The sequence below is a fragment of the Colletotrichum lupini genome, chromosome 4 (assembly GCF_023278565.1).
Source record: "Colletotrichum lupini chromosome 4, complete sequence".
Taxonomy (NCBI): domain Eukaryota; kingdom Fungi; phylum Ascomycota; class Sordariomycetes; order Glomerellales; family Glomerellaceae; genus Colletotrichum; species Colletotrichum lupini.
The window spans coordinates 3,304,187-3,317,130 of NC_064677.1; the positions used below are offsets into that span (position 1 = coordinate 3,304,187).

The window sequence follows — 12,944 nt, forward strand, 5'->3', positions numbered from 1 at the left end:
GTCTTCCCTCTCGCAACCATCGACGAGACCACTGTCCCACGCCATGCCGTCGGTGCCGACGAGACGCTAAGTCGGATTAGCTTGGCTTTTAACCCCCCATCCATGATCCTAGCCAAGCCGAAAAGATGGCGGAGACACGGGCAAGGGTCATGGAAGACGCACCGCACGTGTGTGCGCCTAGAACGAACGGTACTTCCTACCCGTCGTGTACACTTGCAGCACTCTATCGGTGCCCCTTCCGGCTCCCTTCCCCAATCTAACCAGCCAAGCCAATCCAGTCTGTTGGTCCTGTTCCTTAGTGTCTCCTTTGGGCCCCTCGGTTTATTTCACTCGCAGCTCGTTACGATGAGTGTGGCCGAAGGGGGGCAACTGGGGAACAGCTCCCGTGAACGTATATACATTTGGGTGGTCAATAGGATGTACATACCTTGAGGCGCTCTCCGCGCCTGCCCTACTGCTTAAAAAGCCACCCGGCTCCATTACTCCGTTATGTCCTACCCTCACTCGCCCTCTTCTTCCTCCTTCCGTCCTACTTGTCTCTCCTTGAACGACCAGTCAACCACGTCCAAGTTTGATCGGATACCGTTGCCGACAAGAGACGTGAAGCACTTCTCAAATCGACCGTCTCATCGATCTCGCCATATCACCGACACTCCGCATTCCTGTACGAGCATCTTTGACGACCTTTCGGTCATTGGACTCCTCTCTCTCAAGCCACCCCGGACGTGGCATAAAACCTTAATACCAGCTGTGTGCCAGCCCGGTTTTGTTAGCTTGAATCTTGACCTGAGCAATATAACCTGCCCGTGCCTTCTCCCGGCTTTGCTGTTTGCCTGTCGAGGCCGTGAACTTCGACTCAACTGCATCCCGAGGTGCTCAAGGTCGCCAATGCCAAACGGCTCTCCCATCTACGGCATCAATTCGCCTTCTCAATGGGTATACTAGCTCTGGAACCTCATCCCCGTTTGGCCGCCCCAGACTCTCCGCCCGGGCTGGTTAGCCCATCATCATCATCTTACTCCTCCAGGCCATCTCCTCCTGCCGAAAAGCTCTGGGACGCCAGGTTTGGCCCCATATCCCCTGCCATGTCCAACTACGAACATGGCTCGGCGGTCGATGTGTCGACTGCCGGCAAAGGTGCTGAAGGCGGTTCGTCCCGTAAGGATTCGACACAAAGCGCTCCTCGCCAGCAACTGCCATCACTGAGCAGTCTGTTTGGACCTCCTCCACCACTCCGGCCGTTGCATTCTCCGCTGACCGAGCGGCCGGCCCCTTACCCGGCGACGTCTCCCTTGGACCGCCCGCGTATGCCGCAACCTCACAATGATCGCTCTTATGCCACATCGTACTTCCCGCCTCAGGAAAGCTCTCCAACGATGTCCCAGCCACGGAGTACCTACGATGCCAGGTACGACCACGAGAGGCAGGCCTTGCATGGCTTGTCCCGTTCCTTTTCCGGCCCTGGGTCACCGAGATACCGCGAATCCGAAAATATGCGTCCCGAGTCGAGATCTGACGTCGGTTTGGGAAGCAAGTGGTCGATGCATCATGACGCTGGAAAGCATGAGTACGCCTTGGTATCCAGAGAGAACCAACCCCCACTACGGGCTTCACATGACAGGATGTCCTACCAGTATTCCAGCAATAAAGACTCTGGCTCTTCTTACCGGGATCAGCGCTCCCCTTCCGGGCCTGGTCTTTTGCAGGCATCGGCGTCTGCCAGTACAACGACCTCGGAAGGAATCCCATCGAAGGATGGTCTCGGCCCCAAGATATGGACGGGGAGTCACTTTCTCCCACGATTCGTTCGTGCCGCCGAAGTGCCGGGTGAAGGGATGTGTTATTTCTACGATGATGGAAGTCACTGCAAGACGGTTATTGATGGCGAGGCAGTCAACGCTCACTGGGGTGTCACAAAGGCAGGGAAGCCAAGGAAGAGACTGGCGATTGCGTGTGTCACCTGCAGGGAGAAGAAAATCAAGTGCGACCCTGACTATCCTCGCTGCGTTCAATGCGAGAAATTTGGCCGGATCTGCAAGTTCAAGAACGCGTAAGTGGTTTCAACAAGCAGCTCGCCATCTTTTCATTACTTTACTGACATGGAGATGGCTTTTACAGACCACGAGGTGGCCACAACACCTCCCCATCAACGCCTCCTGCTGAACCAGAGGACTTGAGGCGTCTGGGAGGCTCGGCCAACTCGAACGACATGCACCGACCTGGGAGCAACTCCAGCGCGTCTGTTTCTCCTCGAACCACGTACCGTCAGCCCAGTCCAGAGCCCTCGATGCCTCACAAGAGGATGCGCCTCGGTTTCGACTCGTACCCCTCGATGCCGAGCGACTCTTCCGCCTTGGTGAGCCGGACGCTCGAGACGGCAAAGGTCAACGCCTGGCAACACCGCCAGCCAGTTGAGCTCCCTCGGATCCACGAGGACGTGCTTCACCGAGTATGGCAATCAGACCCGTAGGTTTCCGACCCGCAGTCAATTAGCACCGTAATCTCCTCCTTCGTACACACGGACAGCACCATGGCCCTTTGTTTCTTGCCAAAGACACCGTTTCAATTCCAATTGACTGGTAATGCTCACACAAAGTCTCCAGAAGACCTGATGCTCACCTATAGCATCCTCGACGTTGGGATCACCTTGTCAGGTGGTCCAAGAACAATCGCCTCCGAATACGCTCAGTTCGCACGGTATGCGCAGCAACAGCTCCCACCCAGCCTTCAGCTTGCGCAATCTCGACTACTCCTGGCGGTCTATTACATGTCTACGTCTAGAGCCTGCGAAGCAAACGATTTGATCAGTGCGGCCGTCTCGATAGACATATTCATCCGGTTACCATGCGAATCGGATGTCTTTCAAAGTCGACTGGCTTCTCAGGCACCTTTCTGTTCAGCGCTCGGTTCGAGCTCGTTTAAAATGGCGGATCAACGTTTACCCTCAACAGCCTATCATCTCCAGCTAGTGGTCATCAGGGGAGACATCATGTCTAGCGTCTACAGGAATGAACACGGTTTGCCCTCGGATGGAGAGCCAGCAATAATTGTCGAAAGCTCTGTCAGAAGGCTACTCAGCTGGCGTGGATCACTTCCTGGGCAGTTTACCTACAGCCCAAGCAAAATGGACCTGGCTGCTCAGGCTGGGACCCTCAGCACATTCCTTACGATTCATCTTCTGTTCCACCACGGTCTCGTAAAGGTTCACCGACACTCGTACGCCTCAAGCCGAATCTCGGCAGCAAAACGGATGTCATACCTCTCGGGGATCCAAGAGGAAGCTAAACAGGTACTGCAGATCACGGGCATGTTGAAAGCACTACTCCAAGCTCGGCGAACCCCACTGAGCGCGCCTCCTCCATTCATGAGCCATGTGATACTGGAGGCTGCCGACGTTCTCACTGCCCAGGGTTTATTATCAGACCTTCCTATGCTTTTGGATCAATTGGCCGTTGCAAACGCGATAGTCGAAGCTGCAAGTATGGTTTGGGACGAGGCACGAATTCATCGGGCCGCACTGGAACATCGACACGACGCTCTACGTCTTCTGCAAGATCTTCAGCCCGGAGCAACACCATCGGTTGGCGCAGCAGTGTTCGCCAACGGAAACGAGGGCAAATGCTGGTAAATGAAGGATCCGATGGACACGACATACTGGCCTATCGCGGACAGTGTTTACACGCGGGGCTGAAAGACATACTTCCGCAACCATGGTTGCCATTTCTGTCATTTTCAAATTTGCATTGCATTTCACGGAGTTGGAGGGCGCATTTGGACAATTGCAATTTTTCTGCTTTTAACCCGAGATCGGAGAGACTGTTAACAGTACGGCTGTATATGCAGACAGTTGCTCTCGTTCATCTATGTAACATTATATACCCTGTATATGAGGATATCAATCCAAGGAACCAACGCAACGGCCGAGCGCAGCCGAGAAGAGGAACAGGACGTGTGCCCCATGTGGTTGAGAGAATATTGGCAGGCAGCCTATGGAGGACACCCTAGGCAACATGACATGTAAACACGATACCTACAGTATGTAGACGAAAGAGGGGCGATGAGAACACACCACCCAAGCACTTTGGCCGAAGCACGCACACAGTCTCCATCTTGTTCTGCCCTATGTCATCCCTTTGTACCGTGAACACTGCAGAATGGGGGAGGGATCGGTCTGCATGTCTCAGGTCAGTCGCATGATTGGCATGCGGAAGGCGGCATGCGGTATGTGTCGGCTCGGCTTCTCAACGGTGCGTCTAAATCCCGGGATGCAACTCTACCTCAGGTACTTGACCATGATCAGCGGTAGACAGGAGCTGGGGCTGAGAAAGAGGGCGGTCTCAGCCGATACCTACACCACACGAGTACCTAGGGTCAGCAAAGAGAGAGGAAAGACGACGGGGGCTGATGACGGCGGTCCTTTTTCGTTTCTGTTTTTTTTTTTTTTGCCACAACTCTCTGCAAAGTTTTTGTAACCTCGATCAACCTTCACTTGCACGTTCAACGGAACCTTGTCTAGTTTCGATCCTGCCTACGGATACCTGAGCTAGTTCTTGGCGAACAAAAAGTCGTTGGAGCGGAACCGCGAGCGAACCAACGACGACCTGAATCGGGTTGTCGGACCGGTGAGGCGGAACCACACACCGGTCGTGGAGACGACCACCACCACCGCCAGCTCCTGCTGATGGTGCAGAAAATACCTTAGCACGCAGATTCTGAAGCAAGTATGTACGCAGTACGCTGTTGCCCCTCGGCATCCCTCAGTGGAGAGTCCAATCTCGCGGTGCTGCACGAAAGCAGATACGACATGCAATGCAATGCGGTGTCTCTCTTTTTTTATTTCCTTCTCCCCTTCGCTGTTGGTCTCGTCTCGGTACATACGACTCTGCAGATGTGCAGATTTTACTAGGGAGAAATAGGAAGAAAAGAAGGAGGAAAAGTGCCAAACAACTCAAAAGTCTCAATCACCATTGCCCCCTCCTCCCCCTCCCTTTTTTTTCTTCTTCTTTTCTTCCCGTACCCTTGGCTTTGAGCCTGCTGGATCTTGGGGAAGGGATCGGTTACTTTTCTGCATTTTTTTCCATCTCATCTTCTTCTTTGCATCTTTGCTTTCTCGTCCCCCCTGTACAGAGTACTTGCAGTTGCTGTTCTGTTGATTTTTCTGCATGGGTACGGTACGCGGAGGGCTTGGATAGGCGCGGAAGACGAGAGTCGTCGAGGGGTCTTGCCAGGTCAACGGTATCTGTACCCTTACTGTCTGCACGTATGGAGTACATGTTCACTTACAGGAAGATGAGGGATGGTAATCAGGAAGGGGAGAGAGAAAAGCGGCTTTTGAGAGAGAGGGTGTGTGTGCTGTTCCCTCCTCCGATCGTCTCTCCCAAGTTCCTAGCCCCCTCCCTCCATCTCATCCCATCCATTTATTTCATGATCCTAGTGGGCCATGCCATCCACGGACCACAACACACATTCCACCCTGACTTGCTCAGTTGGTCGCTCCCTACTTTAAAACTCCCGCTTCCCGAAAAGAGCGGCACAATGATTTGATTTCGCCCGGTTCTGGTAGTTTGTGTCTTGCCCTTGCGATTTCCCATGTCTCAATCCCCCACTCCGCTTCCCCCCCCCCTTCCCATACCTGCCTGCCGGCTTATAAGACATGGTCTCGGAAGCTTGGGCCATGATGTGCAGAGGTGCCAGAGTCAAGTCAGACACGGACACGGGGGATGGGAATAACCGGATCTGAGATCTCTCACACTGAGCTACGGATAATCCGCTGTTATTTAGGTAGTTGAACGGATACGGATCTTATCTATATTCGTATACTTTCAGTGGGCGCGTCATTCGTTTTGTGAGCCATCTATCAATAGGTTGATTGCGAATTCTCCGCTCCTCGTGTCGCGATCGCCAAGCTTTTAGGGGCACACTGGGCTAGATGCCGTTGACTTCCGGGCCGTGGACTGGACGACGGGACAATCAGGAGCTTTTTGCCGCTTTATACAGTGCGCCGACGGTTTTGCTAGTATTTACTATTTCCTAGTCTAGGTCGGAGAAAGTCCTCTTGAACGGTTGCGCTCCAGTCGGATGAGATTTGCATTCACTCCGGGAGCGATACCCGGTCGTTGTAGCTGGTCGTGGTCGGTGAAATCGAGATTGGGATTTGAGATTGAGAGAGAAAACGCGAGTTGTTCTTCGGCATCCCGTCGTTTAACAAGAGTGCAGGTTCAGGTCCAGCCCCCGGGCCCCCCAGCCTACTTCGGGGTTTCTGAATGAGATGCCGGGTAAATGTGCGCTGGATTGATGGGAGGCTGGCTCTGGTGTTCAATGTCCGACCAACTCTTTTCACAATGAGGCCCTGTTTTGCCCGTTTTCTCTGCGTCTGTGTCTGTCCGGTCTCCCACATTACCACGCCCCGGTCGTGGAGTCGTGGAATCCCTGAATATGGGCGGATAGAAAATCAAATAGGTTCCATGGATTCAGGCCAGGGGTGAAGGGTTTCCCGCGCGCGCTATATGGATACTACACTACATACTTAGTGTCCGGAGCACAAGAAACCTGGAAAGCTACCTGCCCATTTTCTGCCCGTGCGCTGCTCGTTTGTCTTTCACTCAATCGGTTTCCCGCCCGAACTCGGTAAGGCCCTCGTAGGACGGTACGAAGTACTCCGTACATGGACGATGGAAGGATCATGGTGTAATCCGAAATTCGGCTCCGAGGCGGATGAACTACCCTTGACGGGGGCCCGTTTGCGTTTTTTGCTTACCTCACCCTCCTCCGGGCCTCGGGACTGACGACCTTCGGAGTTCACCCCCCCCCCCCTTCTCACCCCCTGGAAACGGGCAGACGGGGTTCGGATACGGAAATTTGCTTTCACGTGCAAAGCCGCATACGACAGCGAGAGATATGTAGTATCGTAGAATAGAGAAGCTGTGTCCGTAGCGGAATGATAGGGATGTGTCAGCCGGACATAAACTTTTACAGTACCGGCCGGCCGGCGATACCCGTTCTCGAGAAGCAGGAAAACATCGGGGAACGTGGGGACATTACAGGCCAAGGTACCTATCCGTACATACATAGTACATCGGTACTGGACAGGTGGTGGGCTCTCCATCTCCCCGCCGGCTATCGGCCGCGCCAGTGAGAAATGAGGGATTACCTAACATTACCATTTTACTGTGCATTACTGTGTACTATGTAGAAGCCCACCAACAAGAGAAGTGATCAGACAGCCGCATGAATCGCATCGCTACGCGGGCGCCACAGAATTTCAAAATCCCCGCCGGGGGTTTCGGGTAGCCTTTTCGAGGTGTCCCGGTCTCTCTCACTCCCGCTCGGCGCCGGGGCCAAGGTCCGCAGCGAGCGCCGAGGGGCTTGAACTTTTTTGAGTGAATCAACTACCGAGAGAGAGATATGGATACCTGTCTGCAATTGCCAATTACCAATCTGCGCCTCATCTTGCGAAGTTCGCACTCCCTCAACTCACCGGGGCACCTTTTTACGATCCCGCGGAAACTTGTCGTATTATTCATCGTATGGAGGTACTCGTGCATCTGATGAAAACTGACCCGTTTTTTTGTTCTCTCTTCCTGTTCGATTGGTGACGTCGATCGCGGCTCTGTGTCTGAGTGAGGTGTCGCGGACGCCACTCACCACCCCCCTTCTGGTACACGCACGCCCGGCATCTCGTCGGAATCCCGGCATAGTAAAAGAGTGCACACTTGGCATTGCATTGGCGAAGAGACGTATCCGGGTATCACATATCGAAAGGGACATGATGCATTCGATAGCGAGAGCCGCACCGCGTCTCACGCGAGGCCATCGCGCGGCGGCCATCTCATCCCCGTCCGTGTCGTCATCAACGTCATCGCTACCGACGCGGCGGCGGCAGCAGCAGCAGCGGCAGCAGCGCACCTTCACTACCAGCGTGAGCTTCTGGTCATCTTCAGCATCGCCATCATCGTCCTCGTCCCCAAAGTCGAAGGCAAGGCCGCAGGCAAGCAGGCCATCGGCGCCTCCGCCGCCGTTCGAGCTCGTCCCGACATGTCCGTCGCCGACGTGCGATTGCGCCGCGACGCCGGCGATGCCCGAGGGCTTGGACATTGACTTCAAGAGCCCGCTCAACGGCGTCGTCTCGGGGTACGCCGAGCAGGTGCTCGTGTGCACGGGGCAGGACGATTGGGTGTCGAGGATCGAGGAGGAGAATAGCGGGGATAACCTCGCGGCGGATTTGAAGGAGTTGTTTGGCCGCGGGGGGGAGTATAGCGATGTAAGTTTTTCTCTCGATGATCTTCTCGTTCTTCTTCTATTTCCGTAGCTGTTGCTATGGGGCAGTTAATACTTGGAACGCACGTACGAGTGTACGTGCCTCGTGGATTTCTGGGACCCAGCACATTCTGGAGCATCGTCAGTTATGTCTCTTGGTGCCGTGAAGATTCTTCCTTACGTCTCTCGCGGACCTTTATTCAAGATTGTATGAGAACACCTTGGGCTGACGGTAAGTGAAACCTCCCGCCAAACCAACAGCCCTGGCACAACATCTCAACCCTAAACGCCTCTTTCCCCTCCTCCGTGCCCCAGCGGAGCGAGCTGCAGACCACGAGCGCCTACCTCCTCCCGAGCTTCAAGTACGTGCCCTTCTTACCGCGCGTCAGCTTCGACAGCGTCCAGGCCCTCGCAAAGGGCTACCTGCTGCCCGAGAAGCTGCACAAGATGCACGACGGGAGCCTGTCGCCCGTCCACCGGGACCGGCTGACGCGCAAGGAGGCCTACCGGTCGCTGCTGTACGGGGTTCGGGACGTGGAGGAGGTGCTGGTTTTGATTTGCGGGCACGGCGGGCGGGATATGCGGTGCGGCGTCATGGGGCCCGTGTTGAGGGACGAGTTTGAGAGGAGGTTTGAGGGGGTTGGGGTTGGTGTTTTGAGGGGACCTGTTGTGGTTGATGAGAGTGGTGAGGGGGCTGGGAGGATTGCGGTGCCTGAGGCGTCTGAGGACGGTGAGAGGAGGTTTCAGAAAATGTCGGCGAGGGTTGGGTTGATTAGCCATATTGGCGGGCACAAGTTTGCGGGGAATATCATTATCTATATCCCGCCCGGGCAGCTCATGGCTAATGGGGAGAAGCATCCTCTGGCCGGGAAGGGGATCTGGTATGGTCGGGTTGAGCCGAAGCATGTTGAAGGTATCGTCAACGAGACGGTTCTCGGGGGCCGAGTCGTTGCTGACATGTTCCGGGGTGGTATTGATGAGGATAGAAAGATCATCAGGCTCTGACAGAGTGGATGTGTTTGCATGGGGAAGCTGGCTGGGTGTAAGAGTTGCTTGTATCATAACATAGAGTGCGGGACATCTCCACGATGGCACAAGGGGTTTTGTGTTTCTCCGACTGGGTGGAGATTTGAATATCCTAGACGCAGATTTTCAAGATTCGCATGAAAGACTTCAAGGGCAGAAACACGTTCATCATCATAAAGACCGCCTACTAGATACTCAGATGCTATATAAGCAGGGCTCTCGACCTCTCCTCCATTCCCTCGAACAAAGATAGTTTTCTGGCCTCATCAAGGTAGTGGAAGACGCAGCTTCTTGCGCTCCAGGGGAGAGAGGCCATTCTACTTGTTGCCAATTCTTGAGCCCAAGGTCAGTGGCCGCCATCGAGCAAGATCGAGGCATCCTTCACGCTACGATACTCGTGTCCCCGAACGTATTCGTGAGTAAACATTCTTTGGTAACGCTGTGACCAGTGATACGAGACCGTAAAAGGTGATTCGAGGCCATGAAGAGTGGCATGAAGTTATAAAGAGTAATATGAGATCGTTCAATGAGCTTGATGATGACAACGACAAATTTTAGAGCCCACAGTACGTTTTGACTTGCTTGAGAGCACAATCAGCCCGCAGCCAACCTTTGAAAAATGTTAGTTGAGGGTCATGACGTTAAGGAATGCCGACGCGAATTACAAACAGCGAAACACTGCTTCGATGCGCTCTAATGAGAAAAAAGAATAACAAAAGAAAACTAAAAGCACAACAGCCAAGACTGTGAAAACCCGTTAAGACTCTCTATCCAAGGTGCAACTTTTTAGAACCACCTTCACCTTCTCCCTATAGTGTCCACCCCTGTGCACGTATTCGTGAGTACTAATATCCTCAAACACCGAGAAGAGAGGGAAGATACTTCTGGACTTGAGGCTGTAGTTCTCTACTCGTAACTGGGGGGTAATTTTCCACCTGTCAGGAACTCCATCAATCAGTAATCCGGCTCCAAGGTTCGCCAGTTCGATGGTCAAAGGACAGTCGGCCATCTTAATTTACGGACGTATTTTTATGCTCTGCTCGCGTGATTTGAGAGCATGGCTGAGCTGGAATGCGAGATTCAATGTGCGAACTGATGAGATCACTAACACCTACCCACAGAAGTGCGAGAGCCGGTTTTCAGGTGCCACATTCTCAGTAGTTGATAGGAAGCTCCTCTGGACTAGGATTTGATCTAAAGGATCTGAGACAGTGTCATTTATAAAAAAACAACACCCTCATAAGCCGACCAGGGACAGCAGAGAGTTCATTCCGACCTCTACTAACATACCAACTTGTGTAACTTGAAGCTTGAGAATAGAGGAGCCATATGGAATCTGTGCATCTTCCCCTCCTCTTCTGAGTAGCAGATTATGTGCAAAGAGTTTATGAATGCTGCATAGTTAAGTATTCCTTGCCTCGAGGCACCTGATGCGATTTCTGGTTCGAGTCACACTCATGGCATTTGTGACAGCGTCACGTAAAAACCCAACGTCGAAGTAGTACACCTTACTATGCCTTATCATACCCAAAACTACTTGAATCTACATTTACATTCAATCAAGTATTGACGACGTCAAAACAATGTCAAACACATATGTCCATCGTTCCCGGATGTGTAAGTGTTTCTTGACCACAGTCAAACAAGGGTCTCACGTGACCGTGCGCATCTCCATTTCGCTCAGCGGAACTAGCCCACTCGGAGCTTTCATCATCGACTTTCGTTACTATCCGCTGCACGTCACTTCGAAAGAGATTACCAGAGAAGCTACGCGCCGATCTGTTCAGAAAGTTCCTACCCTGAGGCAGATCAGGTGGTGCCGAGAAAGCTGATGGGAGCTTCTACATTCATCTCTGCCGGCGGTGCGGCTCTCCGGCCGATCGCGGGGCGCTCACTCACTCACATCCGACCTCAGCTCCGTGCCACTCCGGCCGCCGCAGCTGCATCCCGGTCAATGACACCGGCAACAACTTCACTGCATCTAACACAACCATCTCGCCATTCTTCAGCCTGGGCGAACCGGCGTACGACACCAACATCACCACCCGCACTCTCATCCTTCATAACAACGCGTCACCATCGCCTCAAATCCACGACACCTTCACCCACCGCCCCTCAACCTCATCGCCCCACGAAACGCAGGGCCAGAACCTTCATAAGCCCCCGCTACCTCCCCGTTCTCATCCTCCTCGCAGTGGGCGGTATAGCATGGGACGCCCAATGGCTCTTCCCCTCCACCCCGCAATCCAACGACCCAGCCGAGCAAACAGCCCTCGGCCCAGCCCGCAAGTTCATCCCCTTTGACGTCGTCGCCCGCGAGCAGGTCTCCCCGACCTCCTTCATCCTAACCCTCAAGGCACCGCCTTCGTCCCACAGCAGCAACGTCCCAAGCGTATCCTCCCTCTGGGACATCTTCGACCTATGGTGCGTAGAGGTGAAGCAGCCTCAGATCCAGGTCGCGAGGGAGTATACGCCCCTCCCTCCCGTCCCGGGCTCCTCGCATGACGAGGACACTCTCCGCCTCTACGTTCGCGCCGTGCGAGGGGGTGAAGTTTCAACATATCTGAGCCGTCTAGCACCCCCTTCCTCACCATCAGATGGCCCGGCAACAAAGGGCGATAAAGTCGAACTCCGCGGTCCACACGGCGAGTTCGACCTCCGCTCCCGCCTGGGCAAACGAGGCGACCGCGTCGTGTTCCTCGCAGGCGGAACAGGCATCGCGAGCGCACTACAAGCCGCGCACGCCGTCCTCCCGCTCGCAGACGGACCGTCCATGACCATCTTCTGGGCCGTCAGGAGCCGCGATGAGATTCGGGAGCAACTGGCCGGAGGCCAAGCCGTGCCGCCACAGGTGAAACCGTCGTCATCGTCGCCGTCGGGAAGCTGGTGGAATCCCTTCTCTTCATCATCGACAAACACCCCCGGATCCCAGGCCGAGGCCCTCCTCTCCGCAGATACACTCGCCGCCCCCTCGCCTATAAGCAGGGACCTCCTCGCCCTCAAAGTAAAATACGGCGACAAGCTCGACGTCCGCGTGGTAGTAGACCAAGAAGGCACCGCCGTCCGCGAAGCAGACCTCTCCGCCGCGCTCACTCTCCAATCCTCCCCCACGACTTCTGCCGGTACAACGCCGACACACGCCGTTGAAGGCTGCAGATTCCACTCTCAGACAGCACACGTCGGCATGGTCGACGGCGCGCCCAACGCCGGGAAGAGAAGCCTTTTCAAGCAGGACGACTGCGCTTGCTCCGCCGACGACGCCGCGCCGCGGGGAAAGAACGTCTTTGTGGTTTCCGGGCCCGAGGGTTTCGTCCAGGCGTACGCTGGCGCCAAGCTGTGGCGGGACGGCGGGCAGCTGCAAGGGCCTGTGGGGGGGAGGTTGGGCGCGATGCAGAGGCGGAACCCGGATATCTTGAAGGACTGGATTGTTCTCAAGTTGTAGGAGTAAAAAACTCACCAGGGTGAGGGGTTTCATTTCTCATCTCATAGAGCGAAGCCATGTAAAACACACCGAGGCAAAAGAAGGGAGCAGGACGTTGCCCAATAAACTCAAGTTTCGATAACGCTGTCTAATTCTTCTGGGCTGTCGATAGTTCCATCCAAATAATGCCGTACAAAGTTGGGAAAGAACAGTTTCCCAGGTCCCCCCGTCAAACTCCGCC

General features: G+C 54.5%; 6 protein-coding genes across 6 annotated transcripts; 5 read left to right on the top strand and 1 right to left on the bottom strand.

The window, feature by feature from the left end:
* Nucleotides 1–932: 932 nt before the first annotated feature.
* Nucleotides 933–3,628, top strand: CLUP02_08045 (fungal specific transcription factor; the record flags this gene model as incomplete). The annotated part of the gene is made up of 3 exons (XM_049287036.1): nucleotides 933–2,050; nucleotides 2,119–2,449; nucleotides 2,597–3,628. The coding sequence occupies 3 exons, from the start codon at nucleotides 933–935 to the stop codon at nucleotides 3,626–3,628; spliced, it is 2,481 nt and encodes an 826-aa protein (XP_049144179.1).
* An 82-nt stretch (nucleotides 3,629–3,710) lies between these two features.
* CLUP02_08046 (uncharacterized protein) lies at nucleotides 3,711–4,516 on the top strand (the record flags this gene model as incomplete). The annotated part of the gene is made up of 5 exons (XM_049287037.1): nucleotides 3,711–3,757; nucleotides 3,844–4,017; nucleotides 4,078–4,140; nucleotides 4,190–4,413; nucleotides 4,464–4,516. 5 exons carry the CDS (start codon nucleotides 3,711–3,713, stop codon nucleotides 4,514–4,516), a joined length of 561 nt encoding a protein of 186 aa, XP_049144180.1.
* A 27-nt stretch (nucleotides 4,517–4,543) lies between these two features.
* On the bottom strand, nucleotides 4,544–7,238 carry CLUP02_08047 (uncharacterized protein; the record flags this gene model as incomplete). The annotated part of the gene is made up of 11 exons (XM_049287038.1): nucleotides 4,544–4,882; nucleotides 5,018–5,239; nucleotides 5,284–5,328; nucleotides 5,466–5,556; nucleotides 5,633–5,736; nucleotides 5,922–5,954; nucleotides 6,110–6,302; nucleotides 6,401–6,513; nucleotides 6,665–6,781; nucleotides 6,821–7,116; nucleotides 7,205–7,238. 11 exons carry the CDS (start codon nucleotides 7,236–7,238, stop codon nucleotides 4,544–4,546), a joined length of 1,587 nt encoding a protein of 528 aa, XP_049144181.1.
* A 383-nt stretch (nucleotides 7,239–7,621) lies between these two features.
* Nucleotides 7,622–9,261, top strand: CLUP02_08048 (uncharacterized protein; the record flags this gene model as incomplete). The annotated part of the gene is made up of 2 exons (XM_049287039.1): nucleotides 7,622–8,260; nucleotides 8,518–9,261. Coding segments are annotated over 2 exons (1,383 nt in total), but the record flags the coding sequence as incomplete, so codon positions are not given.
* An 83-nt stretch (nucleotides 9,262–9,344) lies between these two features.
* On the top strand, nucleotides 9,345–10,475 carry CLUP02_08049 (uncharacterized protein; the record flags this gene model as incomplete). Its single annotated transcript, XM_049287040.1, has 7 exons — nucleotides 9,345–9,377; nucleotides 9,414–9,445; nucleotides 9,558–9,697; nucleotides 9,841–9,903; nucleotides 10,098–10,120; nucleotides 10,185–10,255; nucleotides 10,337–10,475. 7 exons carry the CDS (start codon nucleotides 9,345–9,347, stop codon nucleotides 10,473–10,475), a joined length of 501 nt encoding a protein of 166 aa, XP_049144183.1.
* Nucleotides 10,476–11,113: 638 nt separating this feature from the next.
* CLUP02_08050 (oxidoreductase FAD-binding domain-containing protein) lies at nucleotides 11,114–12,724 on the top strand (the record flags this gene model as incomplete). Its single annotated transcript, XM_049287041.1, has 1 exon — nucleotides 11,114–12,724. The coding sequence occupies one exon, from the start codon at nucleotides 11,114–11,116 to the stop codon at nucleotides 12,722–12,724; it is 1,611 nt and encodes a 536-aa protein (XP_049144184.1).
* Nucleotides 12,725–12,944: the final 220 nt, after the last annotated feature.